This window comes from Mustela nivalis (genome assembly GCF_964662115.1).
Source record: "Mustela nivalis genome assembly, chromosome: 11".
In the NCBI taxonomy this organism is placed as follows: Eukaryota; Metazoa; Chordata; class Mammalia; order Carnivora; family Mustelidae; genus Mustela; species Mustela nivalis.
The window spans coordinates 86,410,526-86,430,815 of record NC_139030.1 but is presented as its reverse complement, the minus strand read 5'-3'; the positions used below and the strand labels follow the sequence as shown (position 1 = coordinate 86,430,815).

At 44.0% G+C, this 20,290-nt stretch overlaps 1 protein-coding gene across 1 annotated transcript; it reads right to left on the bottom strand.

Moving 5' to 3' along the window:
* Positions 1 to 9,087: 9,087 nt before the first annotated feature.
* Positions 9,088 to 16,293, bottom strand: LOC309844102 (C-X-C chemokine receptor type 2-like). Its single transcript, XM_082690294.1, has 2 exons — positions 16,204 to 16,293; positions 9,088 to 15,049 (listed from the first exon to the last, which is right to left on the bottom strand). The coding sequence occupies exon 2, from the start codon at positions 15,039 to 15,041 to the stop codon at positions 13,971 to 13,973; it is 1,071 nt and encodes a 356-aa protein (XP_082546420.1). The 5' UTR covers positions 15,042 to 15,049; positions 16,204 to 16,293; the 3' UTR covers positions 9,088 to 13,970.
* Between the last annotated feature and the right edge of the window lie 3,997 nt (positions 16,294 to 20,290).

Here is a 20,290-nt window from a genome sequence, read left to right as displayed (position 1 = left end):
ACTTCTTCATTTGTTTGCCTCTGTCATGAGAGGCACGTAGACATTTGGAGCTGGTTTAGATGGTAGATTTAATTATTTCTGGATCTGACCCCAGGGCCTATCACCTATAAGTAAGTAGGTTTAGCTTAGGTAGTAAGCCCTAGAACCACATCCCTACATGCACATCCCAACTCTAGTTAAACTCCTGTGCCTCAGTTTCCTCTTCTGTAAAATGGACTAGTTACAGAACCAGCCTCATAAGGTAGTGTTAAGGATTAGATTAGTTAGTGAACACATATAAATCATGAAGCTCAGCAAACGAGCAAAGGGAGAAAAGAGATAGAGGGAGACAAACCAAGGAACAGATTCCTAATTCCAGAGAACAAACTGATGGTTACCAGAGGGGAGGGGCGTGGGGTGGATGAGTGAAACAGGTGACGGGGGTTAAGGATTGCACCCATCATGATGAATGATGAATGGAATTGCAGAATCACTATATCATACACCAGAAACTAATACAGCACTGTATGTTAACTAACCGGAATTGAAATTTTAAAAATTTTTAAAAAGCACTTAGTTTAGTAATGGAGCATGGTAAGTGCTCAGTAGATTTAGCTATTAAGTTTTCTTTAAATATTTAATGTTGCTTCAACTTCACAGATGTAGTAATTTGGGCTAAACTTTATGCACAGCCACACTGATATGAAGTTTAAATGAGCTCCCAGCTATGGTGTCAGTATAAAATGAACACAGCAACCATCAACTTGTCTGTCGTATAAAAATGGTGACATTTTGAAAATATGTCTTGCAACCCAATGTGTTCTGCTTTTAGCCATTCATTTTCTTTATCTGCTAATAAGTGAGATTAGGCAGTTTTTATCTAAGCACTCAGAACCCCATTAACTTTCAGAAGACTAGTCCTAAATCACACACCCTTCTGGGGGCTGACACTCACAGGGCTCTGATGAACAGTGGAGACCATGCTGCCATTGGAAGAAGCCAGTGTGGTGGGTTCTCTTTCTCCATCATATGCCTGAATCTTGCAAAAAAAAAAAAAAAAATACTCACATGTGGTAGAGGGAGACTAATCAGCTGTTCTGTTCATTCATTTAAAATTGATCCATCAGTGTTTTAGACCTCACTCTTCCCCTGACTCTAAAGAAAAAAAGGTAACCAGGCTCAGTGTCTACCTCCAAGACCTTATGGTCTAATGGAGAAATGCAGGAAACCAATTAACACAACACAAATTCAATAAGCATTCAAGTCAAGATGTGTAATGGTTTCATGGGAACACGTGGAGGGACTCATAACTCAATGTAGGGAGGTTTTCAAAACTGTCTAGCCTATGAGCTAACTTTTAAGCAATGAATAAATTTAACAGTTGAAGATGAAGGGGGAAAAATCTCAGTGATGAGAGTTCAGAGACTCCTTTGAGGGTAGCATCCAAGCATCCCTTCTCCCAGCTATGTGTGTTCTACCAGAAGCTGCCTCCATGGCCAAAGCTGGGCCAACCACAGTTGCTTTTCTGGAAATGGAAGTCTGGGATATTACCTGGGATTTTCAACTGATTTGAGGTGATGTAAACTTGTACAGTAGCTGTGGTCAGAAAGAAGTAGAGAAAGCTGATGTGCCTGGAAAGAGGAGTGAAACAGACCTGCTAAATGAAGTAGAGAGGAAAAATCAGTAGTCCCCAAAGAGAGAGAGCCCAGAAAAGAGCTACCTTTCTGTTCCTTGTTCTGGTCCCTCTTGGAATCTCCTGACCCTTGGGGTCCATCAGATGACCCTTGGATATTTACACTAAATTCCTTTTACGCTTCAGTCTCTTTAAAGAAGATTTCTATTACTTACAAACAAAGAAATCTAGACTAAGACAGACATCATGATGTATTAGGGGAAATTTAAGGAAAACAGTCTGGCCAAAGCAAATGTCAAAACAGATGTGGGATAAGATAAATAAGACCAGGCCATCAGGCAAAGCCAAACCTCAGGGGGCCTTGAATGCTATGCCAAAATGTTGGAACTTTATCCCACAGGCAACAGGAGATCTGGAAAAGCTTTCAGCAGATGAATATGCAAAAGGATCATTCCCTGAGTGGTGTGTGAATGGACCATGAGGGCTAGAGATTCAGGCAGGAGTCTAGTCAGGAGGCTATAGCAGAAATGGTGAGAGTCTGAGCAAAGTAATGACAACGGGAGTGGAGTTTGAAAGTTCTTTAAGAGCAAGACAACAGGGCTTAGCTAGCCACTGGGGATAGTGATGGGGCAGCGAGAAAGAAGGAGTGGGTCAAAGAGATTTATTCCACCCATAGCTTGGACAAACAACTTGAAGAAAGCAGGTTTTGGAGAGAAGATATTGGCTTTCATTTTGGATTTATGGTGACATCAAAGTAGATGCACTTTGGAAAACTTAGCTCAGGAAGCCCAGGAGAAATGGCTAGCTTAGAGACACATTTTTGAAGATCATTTTCCACAGAGGTGGCAGATCATTAAAGCCACAGGGGTAGATAACATCACCCAGAGGAAGCTGGTAATAGATAAAAGGCAGGAAAGGGGGGACAATGGAATCTGGAAGAACACCAGTGCTTAAGAGTCTGGGAGAGGAAGAGGAGCCCTCCAAAGAGACTGAAAAGAAGACAAATATACAAGAGGAAATCAGGAGCGTAGGGAAAATAAAGTGTTAAGAAGGAGGAAGTGAGGAATATGGAGAAATAGCTCTCCTATTCTACTGGTAGGACTGAAAATCTGACCACCATTTTCTTCTTGAGCTTTCTTTGCCTACAACCTGTATAAGGACATCCAATAAGCAAGCTGTGATCTGGCACCTCAAGGAAACTCACTGGGACCCTCTCCCCATCTGTCCCTTTGAGGATCCTTGGTTTTTTTTGTCAAGCTGGCCTTCATCCGTCTGCCAATTCCAGCCTGGCCACCCAAAAGAATAGGGCCAACTTCCCTGAGTGAGTGTGTTGCTTGGGCTAACAAAATCTCCCAGTGTTTTTCCTTTTCTCTTCCAGCCCCATCTCCCTAACACTTAGGTGAGAATCTATGGGCCAGAGTCCATAGTCTTAACCACAGTGCCTACTCCCATTGTCCCCAGTTCTGACTCATTACCCTTTGCAGGCCCATGGACCTTAGTCTTGTCCCATAAAATGAGTTAATTTCTTCAAAGACCTTTGACCTCTCATTCCTTTCAGGTGTGCCCAGACTTACATGAATCCCCAGAGTGGCCCAGTTCAGGTTCCAACTGAGACTCTGCTAAATGTCCCTTGTCTCCCTTCATGGACTTGTAGTGTCCCTTGAGCCGTGAGACTCAGATCCCAGCTGCAAAGTGAAACAGAGAAATAGAAGCATAGTTGGCAGGGATGTGGAGGGGTTTCAAGGGAGGGTTATTATAAGAAAGGAGCTTGTATGCTAATGGGAATGATTCAGAAGAAGAGAAAAAAATGGTTGTTGTAGAAACATGAAGCTGGACCATTGATCCTCTTTCCAAGTCCTGTCCTTTCATCTCAGAGCTGTCCAATGCCTACAAAAGTGGTTTATCCCAACTTTCCTATTAGTCCCTTGCCCATGTGACATCATGCAGGAAGCACTGCCATGAAAGTTAGAAGGTCTGGGGATATTTGCCAGTTTTTCTGCTGAGTCATCCTCCCAAGACTCTCTACTATGGTAACACTGTCTGTCATATGTCAAGGCCCTGGTCTGTTCCAAGAGTCTGGCATATATAACCTTGAAGCTTGATAAGCATCTAATTTTAACATCCCTTCAAGGAGACAGAGAAGTTAAGTTACATGCTCAAGATCGTAGAAGTCATGATGGACAAAGACCCAGCTGGACTCAGATCCCCAGCATGGTTCTCGCTCTACCGCAGGGTTTCTCTACTACCATGAGCTGTTGAGAGCTCAGACTCTGAAAGCCTTAGTCCTTGATTTAATCTCCAGTTTTGCCACAACTGCTGCTCTGTTGCCTTGAGCAAGGTATTTAATCCCCTTGGCTCTTATTTCCCTCATCTGAAAAATGGGCATAATAGTAATTGCTACCACAAAGTCTCAGCGAGCATTAAATGAAATCATGAATGTAAGAAGTGTCTTTCACAGTGTCTGTCACAGATTAGGTTTTCAATTAGCAGACACGTCTGTTAGTGACAGATTAAGCTGACATGTCAAATGGCGGTGTGCAAGCTTCTCGTAACCTTGAGAAGTCAATCTCTGTACTTCATGGCTCAGAAAGGGAGAGTCTTCTGTGTGAGGGAATGATTCCAATCATTCTTGTTCTAGGCTTAGTGACTGAAAGAAAACTCTTTCCCTCACCTAGGGGTATTTGTCCTTTTTCCAGAGAGCCTGCCTACCCCAGGCTCTCTGAATTGCCAACAGATGACAAAAAAAGGTATTGGAAGGGAAGGAGGAAGAAAGGAGGGGAGAGCAGGAGAAAGAAGGGAGGACTCTGTGGAACCCCTCACGTTAGGCCTGGTCAGCAGCTTCCTGGAAAGCACAAAGAAGTGGCCTTCTGTGATATACCTAATCACTAATGATCATGATCTGAGCAAAGATAAAAAAAATTTTATCAAGTCATAGAACTCTACATCTGCACAAATAACGGATGCATTTGTATATCTCAGTAGACTCTTAGATTTAGATCACCTCCTGGAACTGGAAGGGAGCTTACCTAATCAGACCTCATTTCAATAAAAAGGAAACTGAGTTTCAGAAGGTTTTAGTGAATATTCAAAGTCACACAGCTGCTAAGTCTTTCTTTTCTTTTCTTTTCTTTCTCTTTTATTTAATTAGAAACACCCCCCCCCCCATATCTTCAGATTGAACTTGCGGTATGTTAGGACATCCAGATAGACCTCTCTGCTCTGGCCACCATGACACTATAGAAAATTTCATGAACCCTTCACACATTCTCCTTTCATTCATAAGTTTCCTTTGTCCGCTCAGTTTCATGTGTACTATGCATGTCCTCACCTCAAGGATCAAACACAAAGCTGGGTGCATAGTAAGCATTTGATATGTAGTTAACTGGTTATTGGATTCTTACTCATTAATGTATGTTTTCTAAAACCCGTTGGCCAATGTGCACAGGGGATAGCACATGCTAAGTATCATCAGGGTCCCAGCCAAGAGGAGTGTACAGGACATTGACCAAGTGGGGAACGCAGCACCGCATGCTTGTTCTCCCTCTACCCCTCCACCCTCCACACTTTCAGAGCTGGACCACAGCCAGCTATTTCAGGAAGACAGCCTTGTTTACAACATGGGAAACAAGAGAGGTACGGATGTGGCCTCATCTTTCTGTTGGGCAATACAACTTCTTCCCATGTCGGAAGTGACTGGATTTCTTCAGAAGCACCTTCCTACTTACCTTCTCTATCTTATTTCTCCCACCCCCACCCCCAATCTGAACCTGGCTAAAAGAAGAGGGTGATAATTCTGGGATAATGTGATATCGTTCACCTCCAACACATGCATACACATTCACACTGTGAGTTAACTAGAAATCTGATCCGTGTGTTTTCCAGGTTTACATTTAAGATGTATTGGCTATGGTGAGTGCTGTGAAGTGTGTAAGACTGACAATTCACAGACCTGTACCCCTGGGGCTAATAATACATTATTTGTTTAAAAAATAATAAAAAAATTTTTTAAAAAAGAAAACTTAATGAAAAAATGGATGTAATGGGAAAAAGTTTTAGCAATGCTTATCTTAATGGAAAGGAAATAAAGAATAGGAAGGGAAACTTTGTTTTTATTTTGTGTGTTATTTGAATTTTTACTGATACCCTATCATCATGATGGTGGACTGAGGGGCATGAAAAAACAGCACTCACACACACTCACACACACAGACACACACACACACATTCTACATAGAAATATGGTAATTTACAAGTATTTTTAAGTTTTGAAATAAATGCCTGAGATCAAAAGCAAAAGGTGAGAGAGAGAGAAATCTAAGGGCCAGATGGGAAAGGAACTTAGAAATGTTTGGACTTCTCAGGAACAAGTTAAATCCAGAGGAACCCAGAAGGATGCTAGAACTGATTATGTACCTCAAGGATGGGAATGGTAAAGCAACAGGTCTACAGACCCCACACATAGCAGGGAACTGGAACAGGTTTCCCAGTGAAAGGCTAAGAACCAGGAAAAGAGTTGGCCCACCCTTGTCTCGAGATAGAACACCAGGTAGTTCTGAGACCTGACTCAAAGGTGAGCTGCCTGCCCTAGGCCATAGGGGAAAGGGAGCCACCTGGGAGACAGTCCCAAATCCCAAACCTGAGTAGCAAATGGTGAGGACACAAACCTGACCTTTAAAATGGTATGGAAACCCAAGACCAAGAAACAATAACAATAACAAAAAGTGCTCTGAACTTTGAGACCCAATAGAGCTCCAGCAAGGAGAGCCATGACACTGTCCCTGTGTAGACTTCTTCATAACCTAAAATATATGCAAGACTCCCATGTGGAAAAAAAAATTTTTTTCTTCAACAGATGAGTTCACAATCAAAGAACTCCAAAGAATTACAAAGAACTAATACTACTACAAACAATAGTCCTCCAACATAACAAATGGGAGAATTTACACCTGAGGAACTGAATATAACAGAATGATACAACTGTGCCCTTAAAATAAATAAATATATATATATATATATATATATATATATATATATATATATATTTTTTTTTTTTTTTTTTTTTTTTTTTTAAGGGGCACCTGGGTGGCTCAGTGGGTTAAGCCTCTGCCTTTGGCTCAGGTCATGATCTCAGGGTCCTGGGATCGAGCCCCACATCCATCAGGCTCTCTGCTCAGCAGGGAGCCTACTGCCCCCCAACCCCACCCTCTGCCTACTTGTGATCTCTCTCTGTGTCAAATAAATAAGTAAAACTTTTTAAAAAGTATATATATATTTAAATCCAGGGGAATTTTATCTAAAAAAAAAAAAAAGGAAGATTGAAAGAATGTTTTTATCTCTGCTCCCCCTCAAAAATCCACTAAAATGACACTAAAAAGTTTTTTTAAGATTTTATTTATTTATTTATTTAATATATATAGAGAGAGAGAACAAGAGAGAGCAGGCACTAGACGGGGGGATGGCACAGGGAGAGCAGGGCTCCAGGGCTTAAGCCCAGGACTCTGGGATCATGCATGATCTTAGCGAAGTCGCTTAACCAGCTGAGCCACCCAGGCACCCCAACACTAAAAGGATTTTTAAGGCATAGCCCACAATGTACAAGGGCAGAGAAAATGTAAGAGTTTTTTTTTTTTTAAAGATTTATTTATTTATTTGACAGAGAGAGACCACAAGTAGGCAGAGAGAGAGAGGAGGAAGCAGGCTCCCTGCTTGAGCAGAGAGCCCGATGCGGGGCTCGATCCCAGGACCCTGAGATCACGACCCAAGCCAAAGGCAATGGCCTAACCACTGAGCCACCCAGGCGCCCCAACACTAAAAGGATTTTTAAGGCATAGCCCACAATGTACAAGGGCAGAGAAAATGTAAGAGTTTTTTTTTAATAGAAATCAGAAAGTAGATGTTATTGGACCAGGAGAAAAGACATAGAGACAATGAAGCAAGCCAAAGAAATCTTCACAAAAACCATAATATCCTCAGAAATATAAGAGGAAGTATTGCAACCATGAGGTAAGAAAGGGATGTTATAACAGAGAACCTTGGGGAACAGAAAAAAAGCCTACTAGAAATTCAAAATATGATATAAAAAATGTTACATTCCAATTAACAGGTTGGACAATAAAGTTAAGAGTAACTTCATGTGAAGTGGAAAGATGAAGATACTGAAAAACAGACAAAGTGATAATAAAAATTGAGTTAGAGAATCAGCCTTGGGAAGTTCAACACCCAAGTAAATGGAATCCTAGAAAGAAGAAAACAGAGAAAATGAAGGGTAGAAAATTATCAAATAAATAATACCAGAAAATTTCACAGAACCTGAGTTTCCAGATTAAAAGGATTCACCAGCAAAATGAATGAGAAAAGAGCCCCCACCAAGGCACATCACTGTGCATTTCTAAAACTAAGAGGATAAAGAGAATATCCTAAAAGTTTATCTTTTTTAAGTAATCTCCACACCCAGCATGGGGTTAGAACTCACAACCCTGAGAGCAGGAGTCACATACTCTACCGACTGAGCCAGCTAGGAGCCCCCTAAAAGTTTCTAGGAGTCAGTCTCATACAACAGATCAAGAATTAGAATAGCATCAACAGTCTCAAAGCAACCCTAGAAGCTAGAAGAAATTAAGAGACAGAAAAATTCTGAAGGAAAATTAATTCCAACCTAGAATTCAATACTCAGCCAAAATACCAATCAAGTGTAAGAGTAGAATAAAAGCTTTTGGGGGCAGCACCTGGGTGGCTCAGTCAGTTAACCATATGCCTTTGGCTCAGGTCATGATCTCAGGGTCCTGGGGTCGAGTCCCACGTCTGACTCCCTGCTCAGCAAGGAGTCTGCTTCTCCCTCTCCCTCTGCCTCTGCCCCCCCCACTCCAGTTTGTTCTCGCTCCTCCTCCCTCTCTCTCTACCCCAAATAAATAAATAAATAGATGAAATCTTTTTCTTTTTAAAGCTTTTTTTTGAAGTTCAAGGTCTCCAAAGTTACTTCCCATATATCCTTCCTTACCAAAGTCTAGTAATCTAGTAAAATAAAGGATAAACCAAAATATTTCTGTTTATTGATGACATTTATATAGTACCTATTGTATGCTAGGCATTCTTCTAAATGTCATAGGTGTGTATGTGTGCTTATTTAATTTAATCTCCATAAGAAATAGCTGAACATTGTTATTATCCACATTTTATAAAGTAGTAAAGGGAAGCTCAGTAATCTGCCTTTGGTCACAAAGTCTGTAAGCACTTAAAGAAAGAGGAAGATTTAACACCCATTCACGGGAGGAACCTCGTCAGCCTGATAAAGGTTAGCCATAAGGTTAACCTCAGGACTTAATAAAGACTGAATGCTTACTCCAAAGACTGGAAACGGGACAAGGATGTTCACTTTCACAACTTCTTTTTAGTATTGTACTAGAGGGTACCTGGAGGTACTGGAGATACTAGAGCCAACGAATTAAGGCAGTAAATAAATAAATAAATAAAAGACATTTTAAAAAGTAAAAAACACAACTGTCTTTATTCTCAGATGACATGATTATCTACGTATAAAACCCAAAAGGATCTTTAGAAATAAAACCACTAGAACTAATAAGAGAATTTCCTGAGCTCCTGGAATACAAGATCAATACATAGAACTCAATTATACTTCTATACACTGGCAAAAAAAAACAAAACAAACAAACAAACAACAACAACAAAAAACACAACCAAACCTGAAAAAAAAACTTTAAATACTATTTATAATAACATCCAAATAACTACAAAATACTTAGGGATAAACTTAAGAACATGTACAAGATCTGTGTACTGAAAACTACAAAACATTGCCTAGATAAATTAGAGATGAGAAAAAGTGGATAAAGATACCATGCTATGGATTGGAAAACTCGATATTGTTCAGATATCAGCTTTCTCCAAATTGATCTGCAGATTCAACATAAACCAAATTAAAATCCAAGTAGGATAATATAGAAATTGGCTATCAGATTCTAAAATTAATCTGGTAATGTAGTTAAAGCAATTTAGAAAAAAAAAAAAAAAAGCATAGGTCTGAAGAGTAACCTGTCTCGGTTGAAAACAGGACTATGAAGGCTCTAGAGAGAGGTGTCCAAGAAAGAAAAAAAATACATATAGACTATCTGATGAATGTGAAGGTATTCAGGGAGACATTTGAGAATGATGTAAATGATGTAATAAAAAGTAATGATGAAAATCCTATTGTTGGGCGCCTGGGTGGCTCAGTGGGTTAAGCCGCTGCCTTCGGCTCAGGTCATGATCTCAGGGTCCTGGGATCGAGTCCCATGTCAAGGGCTCTCTGCTCAGCAGGGAGCCTGCTTCCCTCTCTCTCTCTCTGCCTGCCTCTCTCTCCATCTACTTGTGATCTCTCTCTGTCAAATAAATAAATAAAATATTTTTTTAAAAAATCCTATTGTTAATTCCAGGGAAGACAGAACTTATACAAAGAAAGGAAATGCAAACATTGTATCCAACTGTGAATTATTTCTTATATAGTCATTATAACAAAAACATTGAATGTTGATTTAACCAAAAAACATAGTTATCTGTCCTGGGAGAATGGGAGAGGCAGTATTTGCTTGAACAGGAGTAATTGCCCGAGAGAGTTTGAAAAAGTGTTAAATCCTCAGAAGCTAAAGGAGAAAGTCAATAAATGATATCTAAAACTGGAAGAAAAAAATCAAAAGCCAGCTGAATAAGCATATTTAGAAATATGTACACCACTATTAAATGAAACAACTATCAGAGTTGAAAGTTGTTTCCTTCTCTGCAGGGAGTGTGGCAAGAGGGTTGCTGCTGATGTTCACTATAAGCTTAATAAAACTATTTCACTTTTTTAAACAATGTACATGAAATATTTTGATTAAAAAACTAATTTAAGAAAGTCTGAAAAAATTCTGTTTCTTTTATACATTTTTAATTCTTAAGTTCATGTTTACTCTCAAGGCTGGAAAAAGGATCTTGAGTTTAAAAACAGAGTCCCAGGATACATAAAAGCAACTGTGGTGAGAACATAACCATTAGCCACGTGTGGCTTTCTAGAAGGACCAAACCCAGAGATCTTTGGCCACTCCATCTTCCGCGTGGAAACAGCAAAGTCTGTCATCCATCATGATTTTTCAGTTAGTGGTCATCTCAGAGAAGACACATCTCAGGAAAGACCCTTAGACCAAAGAGGAGGTAGTCATTTCATTTCCTCTGAAATTCCCTAGTTCAAATGCAAGTTGCAGGGAAACCCCTATGGAATAAAACCTGGACTCTCAGTTAATCTTTTTTGCTGGAACCAGTAAAAACAGGCCACTGGACTGGGCAATGGATGGTGAGGGGCCACAGTTTGTCAGACAGATAACTAGTGTAGGAGAAAATAGTATATTTCAACATAATTACATGGAGTCTGGAAAATGTTAACCTAGCCTACAAAAAAATTTTCTTTTTTTAAAAACATTATATAATTTATTTTTTTAAGCTCGTTCACTCATTCATTCATTTTTAGTATTCTCTACACCCAAGGTGGGGCTCAAACTCACCACCCTGAGATCAAGAGTCACATACTCTTTCCAGCAAGCTAGCCAGGTGCTCCCAAATCAAATTTTCAAAACTTACGAACAGCAAGCACCAAACAGAACATACATTCACATCCCAATCCTTGTCCCCGACTCTATCATTGAGGTTCCCCACATCCTTAACCTAGTCCTATCCCTGGCTCACTACCATCTCTGACACCCCAGTTCCCTGCCAAGATACATCCCATCCCTGATCCCAACCTCACCCTGGACATCGATCCCCTCTCTGAGATGAACCATCTCCTTGACCTTGCCCTATCTAGTAGTTGAAACACTTGCTTTTGATATTTCAGGACTCCCTGTTATTTCAGCACCCACATCCCAACATTGTTACAGATCTGAAACCCAATCATTTATGTATTGAGCTCTACTGGAGAATTACACATTGCACTGAAACTCTAATGGAACAATGTTGCCTTTGTTCAAAGAGAGTTCTGACTACAGTTGACCCTTAAACAACAGAAAGTTAGGGACATGGACCCCACCACATCATCGAAAATCTGTATGTATACTCTTGACTCCCCAAAAACTTAAGTGTTAACAGCTTCCTGTTGACCAGAATCCTTACCAATAACATACATAGATGAACACATATTTTGTATGTTCTATATACTATATTCTTACAATAGAGTGACCTGGAGAAAATCATGAAGGGGCACTTGACTCAGTCAGTGGGCCATGCCATGGGTCTTGGGGTCGGGAGTGCAAGCCCCATGTTGGAGGAGTAGATTGCCTTTAAAGTTTTTAAAAATCAGGATGAAACTAGGTTTATACTACTGTATTTATTTTAAAAATCCACATTATCAGTGGACCCACACAATTCGTTTGAGAATCAACTATATATCCCTCCCTGTTTAAAACAATTCCAAATTATTTTATTGGTCTTCGATTCTCATTTCCCAGGTTACTAGTGAGGCCAAGCATCTTTTCAGATGTATTTGAGTCATTTGTGTTTCCCCAGACCCAATATGGATCCATATTCACTTACTGAAGCCCCTGACAGAGTCATCTTTGGGACAGCAGAAGGTGGAGGACGATGGGCATTTAAGCTCGCAGTTGAGAGGTGGAAGGAAATTAGGGGAAGGAGGAAAAGAAAGGAAGATTCCAAGACCCATTTGCCAGCCTTCCTCCCTGGACTTCTGCATTCTTCCAGCTTCTTTCCTGAATCAGATCTACCTCTTAGGGCTTGAGCCCTAACTCCTTTCTCATCAAACCACTTGGAGACCCTTGGCTGGACAGCCAAGGTACCACCATCCTGGTGCCCAGAAAAGCACCTTAGACAATGTTCCCCAGAAAATGGTGACTCTACCAGTGATGTCTTTTTGCTCCAGCCACTAACTGGACTACAACAGTAGCCTCTAACATTCACTCCAGTTCTGACATCTCTCCCAGAGACCCACCACACTCACACACTCATGCCGTTCCTACACCTCATCCATACTTGGTCCCAACCCCATTGCGCCTCCCTGAATCTCACTAACCCCAGCCCCAGCTTCTCCCTATTCTGGATCTCCCTCTATTCCCGATACCCATCCTTTTCTGACCTGTCCCAAACTGCCACCACATCTCCGGCTCCCGGCCACATCACATCTAACTCTAACCTCATCCCTGGATCTACTCTCAACCTTGATCTAAAGCTCATCTCTGAACTTCTCTCCATCTCCAACCTCAAACCAAAGGAAGCTTTTCCTTATGTTTTCTCCCAAGAGTTTTATAGATTCAGCTTTTATCATTAGGTATTTGACTCATATTGAATTAACTTTTGTATATGGTATGAGGAAAGGGACTAGGTTCATTCCTGTGCATGTGGATAACTGGTTTGCCAAGCACCATGTGTTGAATAACTATCCTTTCTCCCACTGAATAGTCTTGGGAACCCTTGTTGAAAATCATTGACCATTTCTGCTTGGGTCTCCTTCTGGGCTCTTTGTTCTCATCCACTCCATCTGCCCAAGTGTGTTGAGCACAATTTTCGCCTCTTTGTCACATCATATCCCACAACCATATTGGGAAGAACCATAAAGGCAAGAACCAAGGACATGTGGGTGTGTGTGCCTCTCTCTCTTTTTAAATCAGGAATACTTCCCAGGAGTCCCTGGACCCAGCAGACTTCCTCTTAAGCAATGGTGTCCTGAAGCCAGTTTGTACCTGCTTGTGAAAGCAGCCCATTCATTTCCTAAATTTTTGTGAGCTAGTTGCTAAACACATGAAAACCTTTGACATCGCCCTGGTGGGAACATGCTGATGCAGGCAACTTGGTAAATGCTACAAACCCGGACTTCTTTTCACCAGCACACTATTGCCCTGAAACCTTACTAGTCAGAAGTGGATGACAGGGCCTCTCCTCGCTAAGGGAGTCTGGGAAAGTGAGTGTCTGTCCTTCTCGGCCTCCCTCAAGGGAGGTGGGCTTTGCCAGCAAGCAAGAAAGGGAGAGTCAGGAAAGCAGCGACTGCTGTTTGCCACTAATGGCTCCCCGTGATAGGAACTTTCTGTCGTCACCTGAAAGGATGCCTTTCGAATGTCTTTAACTGCCCCAGACACCAGAGTGCTTGAGCTCAGTGCTAGGGTGGACTGAGCTCTAGCAGCTGGCATAGGAAGTATAGGGAGGCGTGGGGAGCGAGGGCAGGCTTTCTAAACCGTCCAATGGGCCTGAAAAGGACGTGGTCCCAGTAGCTTCCTGTAACCACAGCCGGGAGCTGCCTTGACACAGAGACTGGAAACAACCATGAGGCTCGGGATGGATGCCAACGGTGCGGGAGGTGCCCCGAGGCGCTCCAGCAGGGCCCAGGGGCTCAGAAGGTGGTAGAAGTGTTTGCTGAAGAAGAGCCAACAAAGGAAGGCCTGCCGTCCTTGGACAAATACTCCTTGCTGATGAGCCCGTGGAAGGCCATGATCTTGAGGAGTCCGTGGCGAAACTTCTGGCCGATGAAGGCGTAGATGAAGGGATTGAGGCAGCTGTGGAGGAAGCCCAGAATCTCGGTGGCGTCCAGGGCCCGGCCGATGTCGTTGCGGCGCTCGCACGTCTCCGCGATCACCCGGAGCCTCATGAGGGTGTCTGCGACCAGGACCAGGTTGTAGGGCAGCCAGCAGAGCAGGAAGACGAGCACGACGGCAAAGATGACCCGCATGGCCCGGTGCTTCTGCCCCATTTGGGCCTGGAACAGCGTACGCAGGGTGAGTCCATAGCAGAACAGCATGACCGCCAAGGGCACGAGGAAGCCGAAGGTCTGGGGCAGGGCCCGCATCACTACCCGCAATCTCGTGGTATTGGCGCCTATGTCCTCATAGCAGACCGGGCTGGAGTAGGGGGGATTGATGGCCCTGCGGAAGATGAAGATGGGCAGGGACAGGATCAGGGACAGTGCCCAGATGCCTAAGCATATGAACTTGACCCAGTGCCGCTTCTGGGTCAGTGTGCGTGTGGCATGGACGATGGCCAGGTAGCGGTCCATGCTGATGCAGGCCAGCAGTAGGATACCACTGTAGAAGTTGACTTCCTTCAGGAGCGAGACCACCTTGCACAGGGGTGTGCCAAAGATCCAGCCTTTCACCTTGGAGGCAGCCCAGATAGGCAAGGTCAGGGCGAAGAGCAGGTCGGCTATGGCCAAGTTCAGCAGGTAGACGTCAGTGACTGAGCGGCTGAGCCGACTGTATAGGACAACCAGTATCACTAGGGAGTTTCCCAGCAGGCTCAGCACGAAGACCAGGGCGTAGATGATCACCACTGCATACTTGTTGACTGACTCAGTGTCTATCCTACAAGGACCATATATTTCTGTGGGTGGTGTGCCACTGAAATTTCCAAATTCATCGTAATACCACTCATCAGTGTCATTCCATAGATTTTCCATTGAGAAAATCATGGATCAATCTAGTCGAAAGATTCAAGAGAAAGAAATGTGATTTAGTAACTCAGATTGAAATCACTTATCAAGGATGTGAGAATAGTTATCAGAATAGCTTTGCTTCTCTGTTGGTTTGGCAACAGGAGAAGCCCTTCCCTCTCCTCTATTTTGAACTTCTTTTGAGGTCGATTTCATAGCATCGTCATTAGAGAGGAGTCCCCATCCTTGTTCCCCCTAAACATCCACAGAACCATCAGCAGTGTTCAAATATTTTTCCAAATTGTGAAAGGTTTTGCTGAAGCAAAATCACACCGAAAGACCAACGTGTAAATCCAACAAAAATTCATCTGCTGGGAAGGAAGGGGTGCTGCCATTTCCACCCACATAGCTGCTAAGGTGGGGCCCCCAGAACTCCCAAGATCTCCAGAAAACAGTCTGAAGACCTTTGGAAGGTTACCAATCCTGGGTAGGATCCAGTCCTCACTCTATGCTGATTTATCAATAATAAGCTGCGTGACCTTAGGGGGTTGTTTTACCTTTACAGATTTCTGCTTTCTCCTCTGCCACTGGAGGGAGACAGAGTATATGACCCCTGAGTCGCCTGCAGGCCTGAGGTTCTCTGAGTTCATTCCGATACAGACATTCTAGTATGTTCTCTGCCTGCTGATACTGCATTTTTCCAGAAGACAGCATTTGAGGGCAAAGCAATAAACATTAGACTGGGAAAATGCAAGCCTCTTCCCCCCCGAAAAAGGGAGAGGCGTGAAAGGAGGAAGTGACAAGACTGTAGCCCCCTTGTTACCAACCACAGCCCCCTATGAGATCGGAATTGAATAGGTGGTCACAAGGGAGGAAGCAGAAAGCCAAGAGTCTTCAGGTCCCAGAGAAATGGATGCATTTTCTTTTGTCTTTTTTTTTTTAAGGTTTTTATTTATTTATTTGACAGAGATTACAAGTCAGCAGAGAGGCAGGCAGAGAGAGAGAGGAGGAAGCAGTCTCCCCACTGAGCAGAGCCCGATGCGGGGCTCGATCCCAGGACCCTGGGATCATGACCTGCGCCGAAGGCAGGGGCTTTAACCCACTGAGCCACCCAGGAGCCCCATGGATGCATTTTCTAAAACACAGTCAAACCAAGACTCCCTCCCCAAAGAAAGTCCTGGCAACAGAGGTGGCTTCCTACCTGAAGCACCCGCCAGGTGTGTCCAACTGTAGAAGGCTGGAGCTCAGAGACCAGAGGGATTTAACAGTCAGAGGAAACTTGATGAATAAAGGGAAATAGAGAAGCTTCGTCACAGCACACCTCCTCTCTGAGCCCCGCCCATGTCCGTATTTGGAGGACAGAGTGAAGTCAAGGCACCGCCGGGCTTCGGAGACTCCCAGTACCCAGATGTCCAAGCAGGGCTACCAGACATGAAGATGGAGTTAAGGGTCCACTATCTGAATTCTCCACATGGATAACTACTTTTGTTTTCTTCTTCTTGCATTCGTGTCCACTTGTTTATCCCTTAAATTCCCTTGATCACCTTTGAAAGCTGACTTGCTTGGACTTGAATAAAGGGGAGAGGATTTTACTCTTGACAGTAGATACTTCAGAAGAAGTTCTGATAGGAGACCCCCCTACTTAGGAGGGACTGGGGGCCCGCCACACCCCACACGTTATTGTGGGAAGGAAGTGGAGGGCTGTCCTTGAGCTGCGTTTGGACAACAAGCACACAATTTTTCCTTCTCCTACAGGCTTCCTTGGGGTGGCCCCCGGGAGTGCTGGAGACAGTCATGAAGATCAGAGGGAGAAGTAAACCGCCACCCACCCACCCACCCCAACACATCAACACAACCATTCTCATTAGAATGGCCCGAGGCTGGGGGCAGGGACCCCAGGGAGACCACTGGAGCTGGGCCAATCTGTGACCAGAGGAGTTGGGGTGAAGCTCATCTTGCTCCTCTCCCAGAATGAAGGACGTCTTCTAGGAACCTGGCTCAGCTGTTCCCAGCAGTTAACGTGTGTCCCCTGGCTTTACTCCTCTGGTACAGTAACCACGTCTCTGTTACAATACGAACCCTGCATTATAATGACACTTATAAGTCAACCTTCCCCGCCAGCCCATGAGCTTCTAAAGAATAGAGACCCTCTCTCCTCCACCTTCCAATCCTCTGCCAGGGAACAGAGTAGGTGCTCAATCCATCGCTGTAGAAGAAACATCAGACAGACCTGCCATGATTCACGGATCAGGTCACCATCCTGATTCAGAGTGTCTGTTGCTTTTGCCCACACAGTCATAGATGAGGTGTGCCTGAAAGTTTCACTTCCACACTGCCAGGCCAGTCTGCCTGGCATAGTTCTTCTCCGACCATCCTCTAGAGTTTAAATTTAGCATCGATCTGTTCCAGTATAAAGTCTGCCCCTACCATGAATGCCCCACAACTCCGTGCATAAATTCTGCCACTGACAAGCGTGTTTTCTAAGCTAAGTCATGCTCTCCCCCTGGGTTCTCTTCTCATTCATACAAAGTTGCAGGAAGCATCAGGAGACGATTGCCCTGGGGCCACCCACGCTTTGCTTTTACTGGTGTTGGACTATTGTGTTCTGATGCCTAGACCAGAAAGGACTTGAAGTGGGGAGTCCCTGAAGGGAATGGACATTCCCTTATTAATCATCTAGGGGAAAAGTAATTCTGGGGCGGCAAACGGTGACTGGTAACACAGGAGAGAACAGACGGTGGGGTTTGGCTGCCAAATGCCTAGGAATATGCTAGTGTAAGCAGAGACCATGGAGAAAGAGAGTGTCTACCATCAGGAGGTGGTAGTCGCCGGGCAGGAGGACATCCTTGCAAGGGACCCAAGGAGACAGACCAGGGCAGGAGCTGCTCTAGCTAGTATTTTAATTCCCTCTTTGTCTATAACACCCTTCTGCTTTTCTTAAGCCCTGACTTCAGTCAGTCCAACATTCCAGCCTAATCCAAAGGAGGACTGAGGTAGGAGGGAAGGGTCTGGTCCGCCCTCCGGCCCAGGGAGTAAAGGAGAAGCAGTCCCTCTCGGTGGTTGTGGAGGCGGCCACGGCGGTAGCTTAGATCTCCAGTGGGAAGGTGATCTGGAGGAGAAGAGTTAAAAGGACTCTCCTCTTCGTGGAAGGAGAGAAAGGCAAGAGCATTTCACGGGAGGGAAAAGGCATGAGCTTGGAAGAAAATGTTACCCACTTGAAAATGTTCCAGCAAGTCCGCCCACCCGACAGATCCTCCGTACCACACCTTCCCACTTAGAACTGCTCCCTCTTTAACAGATCTGTGATGTTCCTAGCAGGAAAGCATGTTTCTATTCTGTGCGGAACATCCAGTGCCATCAAGATTGTTATGACATGTGTCGCCTGAATGCCAGTCCTCTGGCAAAATGCGGAGGCCCCTTCTTGCCACTCTGATTTGAAAATGGAAGCTTCATATGCAAGAACGTGTGAGCGGCACAACATGGCTGGACGTATCTATCCCGTCCCTCTGTCAGCTTTGATGTCCACGTTGGCCTCCCTTCACGGTCCTGCAGAAGAGTCTGCTTGGACCTGGGGACCAAAATAGAGGTAGGGGAGGAGGAGGAGAGAATTCACCCCCTCCCCCATGATCACTCGCATTACCATAGTGACAGGTGCAGGGTAAATATGTGACCTAAGATGGTCCCCGCAGAGCCAAGGTTGGGATGGCTGTTTGGCGACAACGGAAAAGCCAAGATGGCGTCTTAGTTACAGCTGGAAGCCATCTTGGTGCATCAGTGGCAAACCAGACCAGGAGTCAAAACTAACACACAGAGGAAGGCAGAACTGGGAGAATCACTGAGAAACGGAGCCAGAGTCCTGAACAAACCAGAGGCAAACCTCCCTAAGTCCTTTTCAGTTCTTCACTGTTAAGACCAGTTTAGGCTGAGTTTTCTGTCACTGGCAACCAAAACTGTGACCCACTGAAAGAGTTCTAGAAAACAAGTGGTCCAGGATGAGAGGAGGGGGAGGAATGTCAGCGCCTCACGGGGTCCGGGCTATGAGAGTCAGGGTGAGCAAGGACTTAATAGGTATGATCTAGGCAGGTGCAGACCTCCGAGGCCTAACAGAAATCAAAGAGGAACCTCGAAAAGTAAGCACCTAAAAACCAGTCTGAGAACCCACTCCCAAATGAACTCAGACATCTTCATCAAAGACCCATAGATCTCGGCTTTGGAGTCAGACAGATGGTGCTTCATATACGGGCCTTCCTTTATTGGTTTATGATCTTGGATAAGTTTCTTTTTTTTTAAAGATTTTATTTATTTATTTGACAGAGATCACAAGTAGGCTGAGAGGCAGGCAGAGAGAGAGAGGAAGGGAAGCAGGCTCCCTGCTGAGCAGAGAGCCCGATGAGGAGCTCGATCCCAGGACCCTGGGACCATGACTTGAGCCGAAGGCAGAGGCTTTAACTCACTGAGCCACCCAGGCACTCCCTTGGGTAAGTTTCTTAATGTGCATCAAAATATCTTTATTCTTGGAATTAAAATTAAGATTTAAAAAGACTAAAAAAAAATCCTTATCCATAAGACATGGGATCAGGATCCTGACTTCATGGTGCTGTGTGATGATGAAGGGGTAGAGTGCGGGTCCTGGAACCCGACCACCACGCCACAGATCCCAGCCCTGTCCCTGGTCAGCCGTGTGCCCTTCCAAGGCTCAGTGCCTTCACGTTCTCATCTGTAAAATGGGAAGAAAGGTAGTGCCTAGCTCATAGAACTGACATGAGGATCAATGAAATAAGCTAATACATGTAAGGGACTTAGCACAGTATCTGGCAGATAATAAAGGTTCATTCACCTTTTGCTGACCTGATACACATACGCACCCCTCACCCATGGTCCTATTGGGAGAATATGCATCGAACACACTGAACAGTGCAGACCCTCTGACCCTGAAACCCCACCTAATGTGAGGAATGGAAGGGAGGGTGGCAAAGAAGACAAAGCTCATCACAGGCTTGTTTATATAACACAGGTTCATAATGACTTCAGTACGCTTCCAAAACTTTTATACAAATTACAGTAGATCTATAAAATGGAACACCGTGTGTCCATTAAACTCAACACGGAGAGCTACAATTAATGTTACAGAAAGGTACCTATAATAGGATGTCAAGGGCAAATGTGGGTTAGCAAACAGAACGTACAGCAAGATAACACTTTGTAATAAATGTGTGTAGGCACACAGGGGAAAAATAGGAAAGAAAGTCAAAACGTTAACAGCGGTTATCTTTGGGTGGGGGGCTTAT